The following is a 21,335-nucleotide window of genomic DNA, read 5'->3' as shown; positions in this document are numbered from 1 at the left end:
CAAGTGGTTAAGGTCTGGAATGCACTGCCTGGAGGCAGGTTCAATTGAAGCAGTCAAAAGGGAATTAGACTGTTCCAGGAAAAGGAAGAATGTGCAGGGCTATGGGGAGAAAATAGGGGAATGGCACTAGGTGAAATGCTCATTCGGAGAGCTGGTGTGGACATGATGGACCAAATGGCCTCCTTCTGCGCTGTAACAATTCTGTCATTTTTATTGCTAAAGGAAAATGAAATCCAGAAATGTGCAATAAAGAGAGGAACCGTGGACAACTGAATAAACAGATACTTTCGTAACCACAACAGAATTCTGGATGATGTATTGCCACCCAGGTGTCAGAGTAAGAAATGTTGTGGGGTGGATGTAGTAGATTTTAAATAAAGAAAGGGAACAGCTTATAATTGTGGTTCATTTTGATAAGATGCCACACAATAGACTAATGAATAAAGTTAGAACATGTCGAGTCAGGGGACAAGTAGCAGAACGGCTAGCTCACTGGCTGCAAGACAGCAGAGAGTAGGGGTAAAGGGTAGCTCTTCGAAAGTGGGGTCCTAAATTAGTGCTAGGACCATGATTGTTCACAATTTTTATGAATGATTTAGACTTTGGAATCAAAAACAACATTTCTAAATTTGCAGAGGACACCAAATTTTGGGGGGGGGGGTTGGATGGGATAGTCAATACTGAGGAGGACTGCAACAAATTACAAGATAATATTAATAAACTTGCAGAATGGGCATATAATTGCCAAATGAATTTCAACACATTACATTTTGGTCAGAAAAGAAAGATGTCACATTACTTGCAAAATAAAAATCTAAATGGGTTAGAGGATGATACCAGAAATGTATCTATCAGAAACGGATGAAGAGGCTCAGACACTTCTCTCTTGAAAGGAGAAGGCTGAGGGGTGACCTAATAGATATGTTCTAACTTGGAGTACAAATCACAAAGTAGAAATGCAGGTTAATAAGGTCAGAAAAAAAAAAAGCAAACAGATTTATTCCTAGAGGGATAGAACTGAAAAGTAGAGAAGTTATGCTAAACTTGTATTAAACCTTCATTGGAGCACACCTGAATTTCTCTGTGCAGTTCTGGTCACTATATTATGAAAGATATAGGGGCAAAATATTTACAAGGATGATACCAGAAATGTATCTATCAGAAACGGATGAAGAGGCTCAGACACTTCTCTCTTGAAAGGAGAAGGCTGAGGGGTGACCTAATAGACAGCTTTAAAATTATGAAAGGCTTTGAAAAAGTTAAATGCTTCCACTTGTGGAGAAGAGCAAAACTAGATGCCGTCAATATAATAGTCACTCAGAAGAAGCTTCTTTACCCAGAGAATGTTGAGAATCTGGAACTCATTAGCACACGAGTGGTTGAAGCAAATCGTATAGATACATTTAAAGGAAGATTTCAGGGTAGGCTGGACAAGCAATGAGGGAAAAGTGAATAATGGGTTATGATGATAAATGAGAAAGGATGGGAAAAGTTTAAGTGGAGCACAAATTCTGGCCTGGACTGACTGGGACAAATAACCTGTTTCTATGATGCCTATTCTATGTAATGTTGTATACTTGTAGTGGGAAACAACCACTCAGCATCTACTCAGTCAAGCCCTTGGAAGAATTTCATTGCGCTCACCTCCCATTCTTCTAAATGCCAAATAGTATAGGCCCATTTCTACTCAATCAATCCTCATAGGACAACCTAGTTAATCTAGTGAACCTTTATTGCACACTTCTAGGGCAGGTTTATCTTTTCTTAGGTCAGGAGTCCAAAACTGTACCAACACCCTATATAATTTTTTTCTTTCATGGGCATCACTGGCAAAACTAGCATCTTTTGCCCATCCTAATTGCCCTTAAGAAGCTTGTAGTGAGCCGGCTTCTTGAACTGCTGCAGTCCATCTGGTGCGGGTACTCCCACAGTGCCGTGAGGGAGGGAGTTCCAGGATATTGATCCAGCAGCAGTGAAGGAACGGCGATATATTGCCAAGTCAGATTGGTGTGTGGCTTGGAAGGGAACTTGCAGGTGCTGGCTGCTGCCTTTGTCCTTCTAGGTGGTAGAGGTCACGGGTTTGGAAGGTGCTGTCAAAGGACCCTTGGTAATTTACGACAGTGCATCTTGTATATGGTACACACTGCTGCTGCTATGGATGATGGCGGAGGGAGTGAACGTTTAAGTTGGCAGATGGGGTGCCACTCATCCAGGTAAGTGGAGAGTATTCCCTCACACTCCTGACTTCTGCCTTGTAGTTGGTGGACAGGCATTGGGGAGACAGGTGGTGAATTATTTGCCTCAGAATTTCCAATCTCTGACCTGCTGCTGTAGCCACAGTATTTATGGCTGGGCCAGTCAGTTTCTGGTCAGTGGTAACACCAACGATGTTGATAGTGGGGGATTCAGCGATGGTAATGCCATTGAACATTAAGGGGAGATGGTTAGATTCTCTTGTTTGAGATGGTCATTGCCTGGCAATTAAGTGGCACGTAACATTCGTGCCACACATCAGCCCAAGCCTGAAGGTTGTCCAGAGCTCACTGCATATGGACACGGACTGCTTCAGTACCAGAGTTGCAAATAGTGCTGAACACTGCGCAATCAGCGAACATCCCCACTTCTGACCTTTTGTTGGAGGGAATGTCATTGATGAAGCAGCTAAAGATGGGTGGGCCTAGGCCACTACCCTGTGGAACTGTTGCAGCGATATCCTGGGACTGAGATGATTGGCCTCCAACATCCACAACCATCTTCCTTTGTGCTAGGTACGACTAACTAGTGGAAAATTTCCCCCCGCTTCCCAATGACTTCAATTTTGCTGGGGCGCCTTGCTACCATGCTCAGTCAAATGCTGCCTTAATGTCAAGGGCAAGACTTGCTTACTCTTGTAATGCAATTCCCTTGACATAAAGGCTAACATACCAGTTGTGTTCCTAATTGCTTGCTCTTTCTATGTTAATCTTTTCAGTGGTCCATGTACAAGAAATCCCACACTTACTGATCTCTCATTTAAAACAATTCTGCTTTTCTATTCTTTCTACCAAAGGGGATAATTTCACACTACCCCAGTCACCTTTTTGTCCACTTAAGTGGTCTATATCCCTTGGCATCCTCCTCACAGCTTACTTTCCCATCTAGTCCTGTATTTATTACATATGTCAAAGTCATTGATAAAGATTATAAACACCAGAGTCCCAACCACTTATCTTTGCAGGACACCACTAGTTGCAGTCTGCAAACCCAAAAATTGCCCATTTAATTCCTGTTTTCTGTCTGTTAATCAATCCATGCTAATATATTGCCCTCAATTCCATGAGCCATAATCTTATACAGCATGTCTTGTGGCTCTTTTGAATGTCTTCTGAAAATCCAAATATACTACATCCACTGGTTTCCCCTCATCTATAATGCCCTGAAAAACACTAATACATTTGTCATTTCATAAGACAGTGTTAAATGCCCCAATGATAGATTTTAGCATTTCCCCCACTGCTGATATCAGGTTAGTTGGCCTATAGTTTACTTGGTTTATTTGTCGCTCTTTTTTTTTTTAAACAGGGTTACAATTGCTACCTTCCAGTCCACAGGGACCGTTCCAGAATCTAGGGAATTTTCAAAGATCAAAGCCAGTGCATCCAGTGGGGAAATTTTCAACAAAAGAACAAGTGGGTTTGGGTAGTGTTGCAGAGGAGGCGGGGTGATGAAATTAAAGTCTTAAGAATCAGAATCCTGACACCAATCCACTTACTTCTTGTTTTAGCAGAGGCCGGGCAGTTGAACAACCCCTCTCCAGATCCGCCCCCCTCTTCCCCCACTGGGTGCAGACTTACCTGGTCCTGCAGCCTCCACCAACATACTCCCTATCCAACTGGGAGCGAATACTGTCACAGGCTGGCTTCTAGGCAGGGAACCAGTCCATGAAGTCACACACACACTTTGGAGTTATAACGTCACAACATGCAGGGGATCCCCAACGTCCAGGTACCTTAACACACCCTGCTCCCAGGGTTTTAGCAGAGTTAAAATCCAGCCCATTATCTTTGTAGCCATCTCTTTTACAGTCATCAGGACCAGGGAATTTCTTGGCTTTTAGTCCTATTAATTTCACTAGTATTTTTCTTTGCTAATATCAATCATTTTTAAGTTCTTTGCTCTCATGGGAGAAATCTAGAACTGGGGCACAATTTCAAAATAAGGGGTGTCCCATTTAAGAGGGAGATGAGGAGGAATTTCTTTTCTCGTAGGTCGTTAATCTTTGGAATTCTCTACCTCAGACAGCAGTAGAGACTGGGCCATTGAATAAATTCAAGGCTGAGTTAGACAGATTTTTGATCTACAAGGGAGTCGAGGGTTATGGGGAGCAGACAGAAAAGTGGAGTTAAGGCCACAATCAGAGCAGCCATGACCTTATTGAGTAGCGGACAGGCTCGAAGGACCAATTGGCCTATTCTTGCTCCTATTTCTTATGTCTCTCATTGGACTCTTAGTTTTCAACTATTTCCACTGTTTTTGTGTGTTCCAACTAGGAAATCAAATACAAAATGTTTTTTTTTTTTTTAACATCTCTGCCATTTTGTTATTCCCCATTGTAATTTCTTGCATTTCTGCTTCTAAGGGACCCATGTTTACTATCAGTAATCTCTCCATTCTTACATACTTGTAGAAGCTCTTACAATCTGTTTATAGATTTGCTAGTTTACTCATTCTATTTCCCCCCCCCTATCAATTGCTTGGTCATCCTTTGCTGATTTCTAGAAATCTTCCCAATCATCAACCTTGTTACTCTGTGTAGCAACACTATAAACATCTTCATTTAATCTAACACTATCCTTAACTTCCGAAGAAGGGTCACTGACCCGAAACGTTAACTCTGCTTCTCTTTCCACAGATGCTGCCAGACCTGCTGAGTGAATCCAGCATTTCTTGTTTTGGTCCTTAACTCCTCTCGTTGGGTCACTTTTAAGAACATAAGAAATAAGAGCAAGAGTAGGCCATTCGAGCCTGTACAAGCATTCAATAAGATCATGGCTGACCGTCCACCTCAACTCCACCTACCCACATGATCGCCATATCCATTAATTCCCTTGGCATCTAAAAAGCTATTGCTCTCAGTCTTGCATCTACTCAATGACTCAGAATTCACAGCTTCCTTGGGTACAGAATTTCAAAGATTCACAAGCCTTTGAGCGAAGAAATTTTATTCTGAGACTGTCACCCCTAGTTCTCCCCATCCAGGGGGAAACATCCTCCCAATATCTACCCTATCAAGCCCCTTAAGAATTTTATGTGTTTCAATGAAATCTCATCTGATTCTTCTCAGCTCCAGGGAATATGGCTCTAATCTACTCAATTTTTCCTCATAGGATAATCCCCTCATGCCAGGAGGAAATCAGTCTTACAAACCTTCATTGCACTCCCTCTACAGTAAGTATATCCTTCCTTAGATAATGGAACCAAACCTGTTCACAGTACTCTAGGTGTGGTCTCACCAAGGCCCTATGCAATTGCAGCTAAACTTGTTCACACCTGTACTCAAACCCCTTTGTAATAATGGCCAACATTATCATTTTCTTTCCCAATTGCTTGCTGTACTTGCATGTTGCCTTTCTTTGATTAGTGTACAAGAACATTTAGGTCCCTCTGAATACCAATATTTCCCAGTCTCTCGCCATTTAATAAAGTATTCTGCTCTTCTCTTTTTACTACTGAAATGGATAACTTACTGTAGAGTTTTTATTCTTCAAAGGAATGTAAGCTCATTGACAATTATGAATTAGTTCTTTAAATGTATGCCATTCTAATCTACTGTGATGAAGCACTTGGGCTCTGAAAAAGCATGACATTTCAGTTCAGGTGGGGCATTGATGGAAGTCTGTATAAAGCATGTTAAAAGCAAATATGCTCATCTGCTTAACCATATCCATTAGTTTTGAATTTTAGCATATACTAATACAAAAATATTGAAAACTGTTTATTTCAGTAATAAGCACAAACAAAAAAATACATAACACATGAACCATCAGTAAATCTGCCATTATCGTTAAGTCAATGTCAAGATTCAATTAGGAAAAGCTGATAAAACACAAAACTCTACCCATAGCAGGGAATTAGGGGTGATGGAAAATAATTCAGTATTGTTCCAAACAGTTAACACTAATCATTAATAAATAAATTTTCACATGTAAATATTCCCTTCAGTGCACTCTACTCTGACAACAGCTTTTACTTTAAATCACTGACAAAGTTTTAGATAACTATTCCCAAGATCACAAAATCCTATTTATTAAAAAAGTACAATTCAAATCCAGGATTTGATTTCAAAAGTGCTTTGGATCTCGCTGGTCTCCCTTAGAGGCATCTATTTCTCTTTCCATTATTTCTTAGAACAGTAACATCACAAATTAGTGCTACTAGTCTTCAAAGTATTATAGCTATCTTTCACTTTAAAAGGTACTACTCTCAAAACTGTACATCTGCACTTCATCACAGGCACATATGCATTCATCAGGCCCACTCAACTGCCATTTAAACATACTAGTGCTATAGTAGCCCATGGCATTGGGACAGTGTCCAGGATTTCTAACAGAGTTCCTGACCCCTGAGTAAGAGTTGGGGAAAAAAACAAATTGTTGAAGAGACAATCATGCAAGATGTAAAATGGGTGACCGATTCGCTATCACCTGTTTTTTATCTTATGGTAAAAGTTTAAATTACCCCCATTTAGTGGAGACTGGGAGCTACTCCAGATTTTGAGCAGGGATGTTGGTACAAGCCACCCAGAACTACATTTTCATTTTCTCGCATCAGCCTTTGCCTCTTATGGCTTCACGGTTTTCTCCACCATACCATAACCACCCATTCACCCCCCAACCCCCACTCTTTTCCATCCTATAAAGATTTAACCTTTGCAGAATAGCCACAATCAGAAACTTAGAAATGTAAGGAATCTAACTATCCTTTATCCAGTATCCATTAGTGACAACACAAGAAGTCACATGATAATGACCAAGTTTCAGTAAAGGAATATTGTTTTCTAACCTCAGAATGTTCCTATTGGAGCTACTGGAGCAAAGTGCACCCCTCACCCAAGTGGCTGTACCTTCCTACACATCCACTGGAGAAATCTGTAAAATAGGGTCAGCCAGTATATTTACATTGAAATAGCCTAAGAGGCGATTTGCATTCAAACTGTGCTGTTTCTTAACTGAAGTTAGCAGAATCACTGATGTTGCAATCTTATCACCAATGATTTAGTACTTAAAAAGATGTAAAAATGGCAAGCAAAGCAGTGCTCCTGTTATCCCTTTCAAAAAACAGTCAGCTCTTACATTCATGACACAAAAGCAAAACACCGTAGATGCTGGAAATTTGAAAAAAAAAAGAAAAATGCTGGAAATTCTGTCATGCAGCATCTGTAGAGACCAGAACAGAAATATTAGCTCGGTTTCTCTCTTTTGACCTGCTGAGTATTCCCAGCATTTTCTATTATCTTGCATTCCTGATGTTTACTGTCCTTCAGGTTTAATGTATAGTATCCAAAATATGATTCAACATGTAAAAAAAAAATCAGAGCCTCCAGGCATATCTGCAATAACTAAGTTTACAGTTTGTTATTGAACATGTTATTTTATCTTTTTCTGTATACTCTCTACCTTCACACACCCAACTTCTGAAGTGAACAGATACAGAATTTAAGGTAGAGGAAACTAGCAATGTAAATAATGCTTTTCTGATCCCTTAACAGTAACATATGGATTTCAAATGTATTGAATCAAACTAGATGGCAGTTTTTTTTTAAAACTAGAGGCCAAGGTAGTGCAGAAGTGTAAACTTGGCTGTGTCAGAAACTTGCGAATTTAAGCCTCATTTCAGGATTTGAGTACATAATTTAGACTGACTGAGGTACTACCACTTTGTTGGAGGAGTCATCTTTCAGATAAAATGTTACACAGACCGAATTTTCAAATTGCCAACTGCATTTGCCTCCACAACAGTAACTGAAGGAATGAACTGGCTGTAAAGCACTTTGGGATATCCTCCAGATGTGAAAAACACCATATAAAGGCAAGTTCTTTCTTTTAGAGAAGTTGCAGATTTCCAATGAACATTGGTTAATTAAAGTTGAGAAAGGGATTGAATTAGTAAAATTATTTCTCATGGCACAAAGAGACACACTCTGGCAAGTTAAGAGATTTTCAAGTTTAGTGTGTAGCCAGCTGAAAAACCTTCATATATTTCTTCATACTTCAATTCTTTAGCAGGTATTAAACATGGTATACGATTACAAATTAGGTAGCTTTGTCACAGACTCTGGCCAATCATAAACATCTGGAAGGAATGACTCATAGTCTGTCTTCCACACCTTCGACAGAAAATACTCTTCTTTGAACTTTGGCTCTGGGTACTCAAATGCCATGCCGTTTGAATACAAGAATTCTGCAACCTATAGTGAACCAAAACAAATTAAAGTTACATGCAGCAATGGGGTAAACATCCCTGTAATTACAAGGTTGTAAAATTGAATTTCTAGGCAAGGTGTAAATCTCTAATGGAGAAGAGAAGGAAAAAAACTGCAAAATATAGTGACCGTTAGAAAAACACAGCACATCACAGCATCTGCGGAACAGGGGAACAATGACCTCCCTTCCCTCGGAAATAGCAATTTATAAGCTTACAATTACATTGGCGATGTTAGTGGACAAACATTTAACACCTGGTGACATTTCTGTTTACTATTTTAGTGGGGGCATTAACCCATTTAAAGTAATGGGTTAACCTTGATGTATAGCAGATAAAGGAGCATTATAAAGCACCAAGTCATCTATCAATAATCATTTATCAGCCATAATTTATAAACTGGAATCATCCAAAGTGCTGAGGTGATCATACATGTTTGTGGAGCGAGATATCAAGATAGCTATTTGCCATATTAATCTGAATACAAAGCTTGTATTATATTTATGAAACGAGGCTAAACAGGATAGTGTGCATCTGTTAATTTTGGTTTGGATTTTACAGTCAGCTGTGAAGTGACAGTACTCACTGTTGACCTCGAAGAAAGCTGACCACAAAGATCTGGTTATCTCTGTGGCATGGATTTCACTTTTCCCTACATGAATGTCATTTCGGCGTTAGCTCAAGGGGATCTAGTGCCCAGCAATGATGTTATCCAACAGGCTAAGCAGCCAAAACCCATTCAAGAATTCTCACAAACAGCAAACCAAGAAGCAAAAGACACTGAATATCCTTCACCTTTTAATCATTTGACAGAAGGGAAATACAGATTGAGATATACACGTGGGATTAAGGTAGAAATGGAAATATTAAACATTAAGTAATTATTTTAAAAATGTATATAATTCTTCATCATAAAGGAGAAATATGACATTTCACAAATATAAAATTAGTTCTTTGGGCCGGAGGTTGTTAATTATGAATTCATTATGAACAAATAGAGGGCAAGTTCATGGAATGTGTACAAGATACTTTTCCAGATCAATATGTCGAGGAACCAACTAGGGAACAGGCTATTTTGAATCTAGTATTGTGCAATAAGAATGGGTTAATTAATAACCTTGTCATAAAGGGGCCTCGAGGGAAGAGTGACCATAATATGTTAGAATTTTATATTGAATTTGAAAGTGATTAGTTAAGGCTGAAATGAAGGTCTTAAAAATCTAAACAAGCTCTATTGGTATGAGGAGCGAGCTGGCTAAGGTAGATTGGGAAACTACATTAAAAACAGATTGTAAATGTTTCTGTAGGTATCTCATAGGAAGAGATTAGTGAAGGTAAATATCGGCCCATTAGAGGCAGAGACAGGTGAAATTATAATGGGGAATAAGGAAACAGCACAAACATTAAACAAATAGTTTGTATTTGCCAAGTAGAAGATGTAAAATATTCTGGAATAATGGGGAACCAAGGGTCTAGTGTGAATGAGGAACTTAAATCAATATAAGTTCCAAAAAAAAGTACTGGAGAAATTAATGTGACTAAATGCTGACAAATCCCTTGGACCGGACAACCTGCATCCTCGGGTTTTAAAAGAGGTAGCTGCAGAGATAGTGGCTGCTTTGGTTTTGATCTTCCAAAACCCATTCTAGAACAGTTCCCAAGGATTAGAAGGTAGCAAACATAACCCTGCTATTTAAGAAAGTAGGAAGAGGGAAAACGGGGAACCAAAGGTCAGTTAGCCTAAAATCAGTAGTAGGCAAAATGCTAGAATCTATTATGAGGAACATTGCAACAGGTCACTTAGAAAATCGTAATATGATTAAGCAGAGACAACACGGATTTATGAAAGGAAAATAGTGTTTGACAAAATGGTTAGCAGAGTTTTTTTTCAAGGATGTAACTTGCAAGATGGATAAGGAGAACCAGTGGATGTACTGTACTTATGTTCTTATGTTCTCTTTTCAAGGGTTTTTAAGAGATACCAATGGAGTTCACATCAACTCAAGGGGATTCCTAAGATTTCCATCTTTGGGACTTCAACAGCACACCCAGAGCAGACAATTACTGACAGCAATTTCTGGATTTCTAGTTTAACTACACATGTACGAAATTATGGCTGATAAATGAAGTTGCTATCAGTTTCGCAGCTGTAATGATGGTGAATGCTGGCAGTTTCACCATCAATACAATTGCAAAATCCACGCTATCCTCTTTTAGGTTACTTGGTGCGATAACAATACATTAATTCTGAATTTAGATATCCTAGCGGTTATTGCTGAGCAAATCGCTTTGATTTCCTAATTAGCTTATTTTTTTTTTTTTAGATTTTTCTTTTGCTTCACTTTTTCCTTACAAAACAGTAATAAATCACTTGAAAAGCACTTCACTGTTTGCGAAACATTGAGATGTCCCAAGCTCATGAAAGGTACTATATAAATGCAAGTTCTTCAATCTTTTACTCTCACCTGACACAGCAGCTCCCTCTTCAAGTGCTAACAGTATTTAATTAGCAAGAATGTCCATAAAGAAAGATTAATAAGCTTTAAGCAGTGGGGGAGGAGCATAATGGTAATGTTACTAGGTTTAACTTGTTACATTTATTGTACTAGTAATCCAGAAGTTTGAACTATAATTCAGAAAATTAGAGTTTAAATCCTATTATGGCAGGAGCAGGATGAATTCTGATCAAAACAAAATATAAAAATAAAAAGGTGGCAGTAAAAAGAGCCACGAAGCACGTGGATTGTCGTATAAACCATTCTGTCCTTACCCAGTTCTGGCTTATACATGACTTCAATCCTACAATGAAGTGGATGCCCTTTACCCTCTGTGGTGGCTGAGCAAGCCACTCACGTATCAACTACAAAATATTTCAAGATCCACCACCACCTTCTCAGGGCTAAGGTTGATCAATGAATGCCACCTGTCAGCGCCATCCAGAATCTAAGAATTAATAAGTTTAAAAATTGATATGGGCCAAGAGGATAAGAAAATATATAACAGCACAATTATGAAATAGGTTCAGATGACAAATTGCAAGAATGAAGATTCCAGACCGAACAGAAACCCTGGCAACAGGGGCAGAAAACTGGCAGGCGCTCCTATGATTGGACAAGCCCAGTAGTAACACAAAACATCTGGGTGGGCAGAAAACTGTCAATCTTTCCGGATGTGAATCAGTGTGTGCTTTATCTTCTGGAGGAAGAGACCAGATTCTTGCTGAAAGTTATTTTTTTTAAAACGTCAAGTGCTGAAGTGTCAAAAAAGGACAGAAGGAGAAGAGAATTCCAAGAAAGAACAGAAAACTACAACCCAGCTCGCTTCCTCACAATTCCCTAAAGACTCTGTGAAGTTCAATGTGTCAATTCGTCTCGTTTTCTGTATTTCAAGAAGGCCTGCTAAACTACTTTTCAACACCATCTGAACAGAACTAATTCTGGAAGATTTTAAAGATCTTGCGTGTGCTCGGAGGTTGGACTGTGTGCCAGTTTGGTGCAGCATATCTATCTGCTGTTTTTTTTTTCCAGGGGTGGGCAAGTGATCTGCCCGGGTGTGTTTCTTTGTCTGTAATAGAGCTCTGATCTAAAAATCCTTCTTTTTATTCTTTTGGTTAACTGGTGTGTGTGTGTATATATCACTCGCATGCGAGCGAAAGAGAGAAGGGACTAAGATAAAGGAGACTTTGAAAATTTAAAGTTGGATTTTTAAAAATTTGATCATGTGATATTGTTTTACTTCATTACTAGTTAAGACTTGTTTTATAATAAACTGTTAATTTTGTTGCTCAGTAAAGAAACCTGATTAGTATGATCTATTCTGGGGAAATAGTGTATCTGATTGACTGTTTCAACAAGTGAGACAACTTTAAAGAATATGTTGTGACCTGTGTAGAAGTGGGACTGAATTGACAGTGCACTTCTCCTGCCTCAGTCGTAACATATTTAATTGGGGGCTCTCTTTTTCTGGGATAAACCAATCGTTGACTAAGTACAATTGCAAGTGGGGTAATAATAATTGGAAAAAGAAAAATAAAAGAACCAGGTTTCTTCCGTAACAGAGTAAAACATACACCACCGAAAGTCTGTAGCACTTGCTGGGGAAGAAGGCATCCCTCAGTGACTTGCAAAATTTAACCAAGGCTAAACTAAAGGATTTGACAGCACAATTGGGGTTAGAATTGAAATCAGGTTCTAAAAAAGCAGACATAATTGAAGTAATAGCCCAACGTTTGAAATTGGAAGACGACGATGACAGTAAATCAGACGGTAGTGCAGTTGAATTAGCTAAAATTCAGTTACAATGAAAACTTCCATAGGAACAAGAAATGGAAAAACTTAGCCTTCAACAGGAAACAGAGAAAGAAGAAAACAACGAAGAAAAAGAAATAGCGATAGAATTGGAAAGACTTGAGCTTGAATTTCAAAGAGAAAGTGAAAGAGAAAAAAGGGAATTCGAATTTTTTTTTTTAAGTTGGAACTAAGACAAAGGGGTTGTCTTGACTCCAGTGAAAACTCTGGTCAGGAAGAATCTGAGTCCAACCCAAGATCCAGTGAAAAGCTGTTTAAATTTATACAAGCTGTCCCTAAGTTTGAGGAAAGGGCCATAGGGGCATTTTTAATTTCTTCTGAAAAGACAGCCAAATGAAATGGCCAAAGGAAAGCAGGACACTGCTTATGCAAAGCAGGTTGATGGGCAGAGCTCATGAAGTTTATGCCATGCCTTCTGAGGAGGCTTTTGCAGATTATGAGATGGCAAAAAAAAAAGGCTATTCTTGCTGTGTATGAGTTAGTCCCTGAAGCTTACTGACAGAAGTTTCGGAACCTCCGGAGATTGGCTGGGCAGACTTTTATAGAATTTGAGAGGGTAAAGCAAATGAATTTTGATCGTTGGATATGGGCACTAAAGATAGAAGCCACATAAGAGAACCTTAGAGAATTAATTCTCCTCGAACAATTTAAAAATCACTTCCTCCAACAGTAAGAACCCATGTTAAGAACCAGAAGTTGTCAAAGGCCAGACAGTAGTGGAAATTGCTGATGATTATGAGTTAGTGTATAAGCCCAAACCCTTTGTCTGCCATCCCTACAAACCCAAGAAGGATAGAAGGTGGGAGAGTGAAAGGAAGACAAGTAAGCTGGGTACAAGAAAGTACAGCTGGGAACGCCCTCGGATCTCCTTCTCAGGCCAGAAAGGAAGGTGCTGAGCGTGGAAGTGAGATCCACAAGCCTAAATGTTACCCTTGTCACAAGGTGTGACATCTTCGAGCAGAATGCTGGAAGTTGCGGGGTAAACCCATGGGACTTACTGGGGTACACAAAGCCAACGCAAAGAAAGGGACCCTAACCGAGAGTACAGCAGATCAGGTTGTAGCTCTGACTGCAGCTGTAAGGCCAAGTACAAAAACCAATGTGAGTGCAGGGGTTGTGAATAAGATACCTGAGAATTATCGGGAATTCTTGTCGAAAGGAAAAGCAACTCCTTATCCCTCAAGTGAAGTAAACAAACCTATAGTTATACTTAGGGATACAGGAGACACCCAAACTCTGTTGCTGGGGAAAGGCATAACATTTCAGAAGGTCAGAAAGTGCATTGAACACCATTTTCGTGAATGGTATTGGCAGGGAGTATATACCCATACCTTTGTACTGGGTACACCTAGAGTGTGACCTAATGTCTGGTACAGTAAATATAGGAGCTGTCCATAGCTTGCCAGTAGACGGAGTTGACCAACTCCTGGGGCATGATTTGGCTGGAGCGAAAGTAGTAGCTTCGCCAGTAGTCATGGAAAAACCAAATGAAGTTAAAGAGATAGAACAGTTACAGGAAAAAGTTCCAGGAATTTGTCCTTTTTGTGTAGCAACCCAAGCAATGGCTAAACAAGTTCCATTGTCGAAAGTAAAACTGGCACCATAGTCAGATAGCTGAATATCTGAAACTTTCTTTGGGGATTTAGATAATCCAAATGAAATATTTAACAAGTCGTCTCTGATCACAGCTCAACAAGCTGATCCAGAGTTGAAGGAGGTGGCACAATCAGCTCTTAACAGAAGCTGAGGTAAAAGAAGTTCCAGAAAACTATTATATTGAAAATTGGGTTCTGATGAGGAAGTGGAGACCTCCTCACAGATCTGCAGATGAAGACTGGTCGGTTGTTCATCAGATAGTGGCACCGCCAAATTATCGCTGGGAACTATTAAGGTTAGCACATGGGATTCCTCTAGCGGGACATATGGGGGATCCGGAAGACCAAAGCACAGTTCAGTGGCCCATATAAAGCAGTCAAGAGAATTGGTGAAGTAAATTATTTGATTGACACCCCAGATTGCCGGAGAAAGAATCGGCTTTGTCATATTATGTTAAAACAATATCATCGCCGGGAGGAGGATAAGCAAGCACAGATATGTCAGGTGAAGGATGAAAGGGATAGTGATGATGAGGCAGAAGGAGGCCTAGACAATTCTCAAACTGAACCTCCTACTATCCGGTTAGCTAATACTGAATTTCATGCAAACTGAATTTCATGTATTAGATGCAAACCAACGAGACGATCTAACAAGGCTACTCACAGCATTTAAAAGTCTGTAGGGATAAGCTAGGATGTGCAACCTTAGCCACACATGACGTGGATGTAGGGGAATCCTTTCCTATAAAACAAAATCCTTATCGCTTACGTCCAGAGAAACAGGCCCAGGTAAAAGCAGAAATCCAATACATGCTGGAGAACAGAGTCAAAGCAGCTGGAGTTCACCAGTCATATAAGTGCCTAAACCGGACAGTTCAACTAGACTGTGTAGATTATAGAAAAGTTAATGCAATAACAAAGACAGACTCCGATCCAATTCTCTAATTGGAACAACTTGGGGGCTCTGTTTGGAGGGTTGTAGGCAACTGATTTGGTGACAGTCTTCATTGAAAAAATCAGAACGCCAGACTATTCCCATGGAGTTTACTGTTACAACCTTATCACTTGAAGATTATCCACATTGTAGGTAAAAATAATGTTATTGCAGATGCTTTATCGAGAATTTAACTTTGCTCAAGTTATCTGAATGAAGAGCATGAATTCTCTTTCTCTCTCTTTGGCCTCCTTGTCTCAAGAGACAATGGGTAAGCGCCTGGAGGTGGTCAGTGGTTTGTGAAGCAGCACCTGGAGTGGCTATAAAGGCCAATTCTAGAGTGACAGACTCTTCCACAGGCACTGCAGATAGAATTGGTTGTTGGGGCTGTTACACAGTTGGCTCTCCCCTTGCGCTTCTGTCTTTTTCCTGCCAACAGCTAAGTCTCTTCGACTCGCCACTCTTTAGCCCCGCCTTTATGGCTGCCCGCCAGCTCTGGCGATCACTGGCAACCGACTCCCACGACTTGTGGTCAATGTCACAGGACTTCATGTCGCGTTTGCAAATGTCTTTAAAGCGCAGACATGGATGGCCGGTGGGTCTGACACCAGTGAACGAGCTCGCTGTACAATGCGTCCTTGGGGATCCTGCCATCTTCCATGCGGCTCACATGGCCAAGCCATGTCAAGCACCGCTGGCTCAGTAGGGTGTATATGCTGGCCGCCTCGAGGACTTCTGTGTTGGAGATACGGTCCTGCCACCTGATGCCAAGATGGAATGAATTGAGACGTCGCTCTTGGTTGACATACGTTGTCCAGGCCTCGCTGCCGTAGAGCAAGGGCTGAGGACACAGGTTTGATACACTCGGACTTTTGTGTTCCATGTCAGTGCGCCATTTTCCCACACTCTCTTGGCCAGTCTGGACATAGCAGCAGACACCTTTCCCACGTGCTTGTTGATTTCTGCATCGAGAGACAGGTTACTGGTGATAGTTGAGCCTAGGTAGGTGAACTCTTGAACCACTTCCAGAGTGTAGTCACCGATATTGATGGATGGAGCATTTCTGACGTCCTGTCCCATGATGTTCGTTTTCTTGAGGCTGATGGTTCGGCCAAATTCGTTGCAGGCAGCCGCAATCCTGTCGATGAGTCGCTGCAGACATTCTTCAGTGTGAGATGTTAATGCAGCATCATCAGCAAAGAGGAGTTCCCTGATGAGGACCTTCCGTACTTTGGTCTTGGCTCTAAGACAGGCAAGGTTGAACAACCTGCCATCTGATCTTGTGTGGAGGAAAATTCCTTCTTCTGAAGACTTGAACGCATGTGAGAGCAGCAGGGAGAAGATGATCCCAAACAGTGTAGGTGTGAGAACACAGCCCTGTTTCACACCACTCAGGATAGGAAAGGGGTCTGATGAATATAAATGTGAAAATGTGTTTTCTATTTTCCCCACACTTTGTAATGAAACACATTTAAAAATGGTGTTTCATTCCTCCAAGGGTGGAGGTATTATGAAGGTTACTCTGTTTTGTTAAAAATATTTTTATTTTTTAAAAAAGGAATTTATAGTTAAGCTAAATACATTTTTTTTAATCAAGAGGACAGTGAGGGCCAGATTGGCAACAATGTTGCTGGTTGTCACATGGCTCGGGTGAGGCTTCGAACAGAAACCCTGGCAACAGGGGCAGAAAACTGACAAGTGCTCCTTTGATTGGACAAGCCCAGTGATAACAGAGAACATCTGGGTGAGCAGAAAACTATCAAGCTTTCTGGTTATGAGTCAGTGTGTGTTCTACCTTCTGGAAGAAGAGACCAGATTCTTGCTGAATGTTTCTTTTTAAAATGTCAAGTGCTGCTAAAGTGTCAAAAAAGGATAGGAGGAGAAGAGAATTCCAAGAAAGAACAGAAAACTACAACCCAGCTTGCTTCTTGCAATTCCCTAAAAGACTCTGAAGTTCAGTTTGTCAATTTGTCTTGTTTCCAGTATTTCAAGAAGGCCTGCTAAATTATTTTTCAACGCCACCTGAACAGAACTAATTCTGAAAGATTTTAAAGATCCTGACTGCGTGTGCTCAGAGATTGGACTGTGTGCCAGTTTGGTGCAGCGTGTCTCATCTGCTTTTTTTTTCAGGGGTGGGCAAGTGATCTGCTCAGGTGAGTTTCTGTGTCTCTAATAGAGCTGATTTAAAAATCCTTTTGTTTTACAAAGTGATTCTTGACAACGCAGCCGGCCGCTGACGTCATCAGACTGCGCCAAGCTGCGCACATGCGCAAACGGGCTCCTGTTCTCTGCGCATGCGTGACGTTCCGCATTGCCAGGACTGGCTGGCGCAAACGCAGATGACGTCATCGCGTAACACGGGGAAGCGAGTGCACTCTCCTCCACCCTCCCCGCTCTCTCCGGCCAGTGTGAAGGGACTAAGATAAAGGGGACTTTTTAAAATTTAATGTTGGATTTTAAAAAATTGTGTGATAATTATATGAGACATTGTTTTACTTCATTACTCGTTAAGACTTGTTTTATAATAGTTAATTTTTTTTTTCAGTAAAGAAACCTGGTTAGTGTGTTATATTCTGGGGACAATAGTATATCTGTTTGTTTCAACAAGTGGGAAAACTTTAAAGATTATGTTGCAACCTGCGGAGAAGTGGGACTGAATTAACAGTGCACTCCTCCTACCTCGCTCTTAACACTTCCCGCCACATTTTGATATAGTAAAGAAACAAATATTTTTGTCTATACACTTCCAAGTAATAAGGATGCTCACCTTAACTGCGATGCTGATGGAGACTTTACGGATATTGGATAGTGGTGGATAAAGGCACCCTTGGGCTAATTCATCACTGGTCACCTGCTCAGCCAGTGCCTGCATAAAAGTTACATGAAGAATCGTAGGACAAATACAAAACACAAACTAACCATTTTACTATACTGCAACCATAGTTGAATTTCAGGAGGGCACTGCTGACATTTTGCCATTGACTAAATGGCTTCAACTATAAGCCAATTACTTGTGATTACTGGAATTAGTATTAGTGCTACTGAGTAATTATATCTTCAATCTACTATGCCTTGACTTTTAATTCCGAATGAGCAGAAAAATATGCGGTCCAGAAGCTGTCCAGTAACAGATGGTAGGTAGTGGCTTCCAGAGCTATCTCACAAGGGTTTTGCATTTGTGAAGGGGAGGGCTCCTTCTTACTAGACCACCAAAAAGCACAGACTTACCTTTATTGACTTCTTTTTCCTCACAGGTCCTCCAGGACTTTTATCTAGTGGGGGAAATGCCACAGTGGCTTCCCCGCTCAGACCTGTTAAATCAGGTCCCGATTATATCATTGGGATCTGACATATAAATGTAAAGAAGCACACTGCTGAATTTGGACAGTTGTCCTGGCCAGCTGCTCAGTACCCATAACTATACAGGTTAAAATCTCAAACGATGGGATTGTAGCATCTTTCAGTTCAGTAAGTAACCAGCCTATTTTCTGCCAGACAGGTAACATTAAAATCATCCCCACAATTTTGAAATTAAATCTTGAATTTAAAATTAATTTCAAGAGGTGGTTGTATTTCAAATTCCAAATTATAGTTAAATTCAACATGGAGATGGGGTGCAGTGTGGAAATCAGATTGAAAAGACGATTTTGGGATATTAGTATACTATTCTCCTTCCTCCCAAGCACCAAGGTTAGAATTTTGGAATTCAAAGTGCAATGAATTTGTACCACAAAAATGGCTAGCGCAGGAAATTGACATTGGTGGTTCTTCAGGGAGAGGCAAGTATTTTCTTTACAAGATTATAAGACAATTCAATTAAAAGGTCTTTCTGCACATTCAAACTCACCCTAGGTTAGGGCTAAGATATGTTGGTTGGGTACAGTAGACAGAGCTTAGCACATAGTTGTCTTTACCAGACCTGGGAGTCACCACTGGATACCCAAAATTATTTCATTCCCCAGCATTCGCAGCCTTGACGAAAACAAAAATCCCACTGACAGCTGGAAAATGATCACTGGCTGGGAATTGAAGAGATTTAGCCTCTGGTTAGGATGCCCATGTTAAACTTTTACCTCTACCAGATTTCCCATCAGTTAAGCTTAAATAATAGACGCTTTGCAAGAAAACATATGGACTTGTAGAATCGCTATTGCAGTCTTTTTTTCACCACAAACCTCTGCGGCTTCCAAGAAAACTTGACTGCTGATATTACGAGCTTCAACAAGCATTACAGCCAGCGCCACACCTGCAACAAACACAGACAACTTCATGGCAGCAGTATTATTGGACAAAAGCTAAAAGCAAGGAAATAGAAACCCTCCATAGCCATTTTCTAGGCTTGGGGGAAAAATTCAGAATGTAATACTCATTACACCTCATTAAAAGTCCATTTTCTTATGTTTAATCAGAGCCATGTAACCAGATACAAAATCAAATTAGTATGAATGCTGGAAATCCTCAGCAGGTCAGACAACATTTGTAGATTCAGAAACAGAGTTCACGTTTCAGGTCGATGACATTTTTAAAATCAGCAATGAGCTACTGGAGAGGTCACAGGTTTTAAGAAAGTACAGGAGCAGTGGCGGGGGTGGGGGGGGGGGGGGGGTGCAGAACAAAAGGAAGGTCTGAGATAGAGTGGAAGGCAGGAGAAATTAAATGACGAAAGAGATGATGGTGCAACACAAAAGGAGATGGTAATGAGACAAGTAAAGAAACAAAGGAGGTGTCGAGAGGACATGTAAACGGAAATAACTCTTGCCTTCCACCCCATCAGATTTGTTTTTTATTCTTTCACCCCCTCCCCCTTCCTCTGTACTTCATTAAAACCTGTTAGATCTCTAACTTTTTCCAGTTATGACAAAAAGTCATCAACCGGAAATGTTAACTGTTTCTTCTCCACTGATGCTGCCTAATCTGAGTATTTCCAGAATTTTCTGCTTTTATTCCATCTAACCATGTTACATACATAAAACTGTAAACACAGTTACAGATAATACTATGAAGATCTACATTTTATTTATAAAGGATTTCCATTGCAGACAAGAATTTCCTAAAATATGTATGAATTAGTAATAGCTTTACTTTTATTTCAGAACGCTGAAATTCCTAGTTTATAAACTGGCAAAAAACTTAGAATTTGTATGCTAATTCTGCATTTCCTTCCAGACCTACCAGTGCACCTCAAACTGTCATAAGCAGAGCAAAACCCCGATGAGAGAAGAGACCCAAAACGATGATGGAAAAGTAGGCTAAAAAAGGCCAAAAGAACATTTGCATAGCTCTCCACATGCAAAAACATCTATGAACACTCAAGGGAAAAAAAAGCAACACTAGAGGAGGGAAAAAGAAATGCTATTCGTTGTGGGTGAAGGAAAGCTTGACAGTACGATCTGATTTAGGGAGAGAATTTTAGAGTGCAGGGTGCGTTGACAATGGGCAACAAACAATTTATTTTCAAAGTATAACAGACAGACACAAACAAATTAACTGAAGATTTGAGATAGGATGGTGAGATTTTAAATCCAGAACAAAGACCTTTAAGCTAGCATAGGGTCAAACATGTCACACTAACCAGGGAAGATGTAAGCATTATTTCCCTGTCCTGGTTGAAATACACGTCCATCTGGTAGAGTCACTGGGCTAAATGGACTGCCACTGGCAAAAAGACACCTCCCCTGTAAAACAAACAATACATCAGTAACAAAGCAAATAGACCATTGGAAACTCTACCACGACGTTTTCTTTCAAAGTAGTCATGTTTTGGGATTTATTTTCAAATCACAAAAGATTTGGAAAAAAGTTACATTTAAATGTTGGGTTTTTGAAGAAATGTGTATTCACACAAGTTATTTTAGGTAGTTGAAATAAAAAAAAGTGAGGGAGAAGGTACTGGAAAGGCTGGCTATGCTTGGGGTAGATAAGTCACCTGGTCCAGATGGCTTGCATCCCTGGTTGCTAAAGGAAGTGGGAATGGAGATAGTGGAAGGGCTTGCCATAATCTTCCAATCTTCACTGGATATGGAGAGGTGCCAGAGGATT

General features: G+C 40.3%; 1 protein-coding gene across 1 annotated transcript in view; it reads right to left on the bottom strand.

The window, feature by feature from the left end:
- Positions 1 to 5,961: 5,961 nt before the first annotated feature.
- Positions 5,962 to 21,335, bottom strand: part of me2 (malic enzyme 2, NAD(+)-dependent, mitochondrial) — a 108,180-nt gene continuing 92,806 nt past the window's right edge. The window contains exons 13-16 of the mRNA XM_068030570.1: positions 20,869 to 20,971; positions 19,472 to 19,542; positions 18,064 to 18,162; positions 5,962 to 8,446 (exon numbers count right to left, since the gene is read on the bottom strand). Coding sequence (XP_067886671.1) covers positions 8,285 to 8,446; positions 18,064 to 18,162; positions 19,472 to 19,542; positions 20,869 to 20,971 — 435 coding nt within the window. The 3' untranslated portion in view covers positions 5,962 to 8,284. The remainder of the gene's footprint in view (positions 8,447 to 18,063; positions 18,163 to 19,471; positions 19,543 to 20,868; positions 20,972 to 21,335) is intronic.

This window comes from Heterodontus francisci, chromosome 1, assembly GCF_036365525.1.
Source record: "Heterodontus francisci isolate sHetFra1 chromosome 1, sHetFra1.hap1, whole genome shotgun sequence".
Taxonomy (NCBI): domain Eukaryota; kingdom Metazoa; phylum Chordata; class Chondrichthyes; order Heterodontiformes; family Heterodontidae; genus Heterodontus; species Heterodontus francisci.
This window is presented reverse-complemented; position numbering and strand designations above follow the sequence as displayed.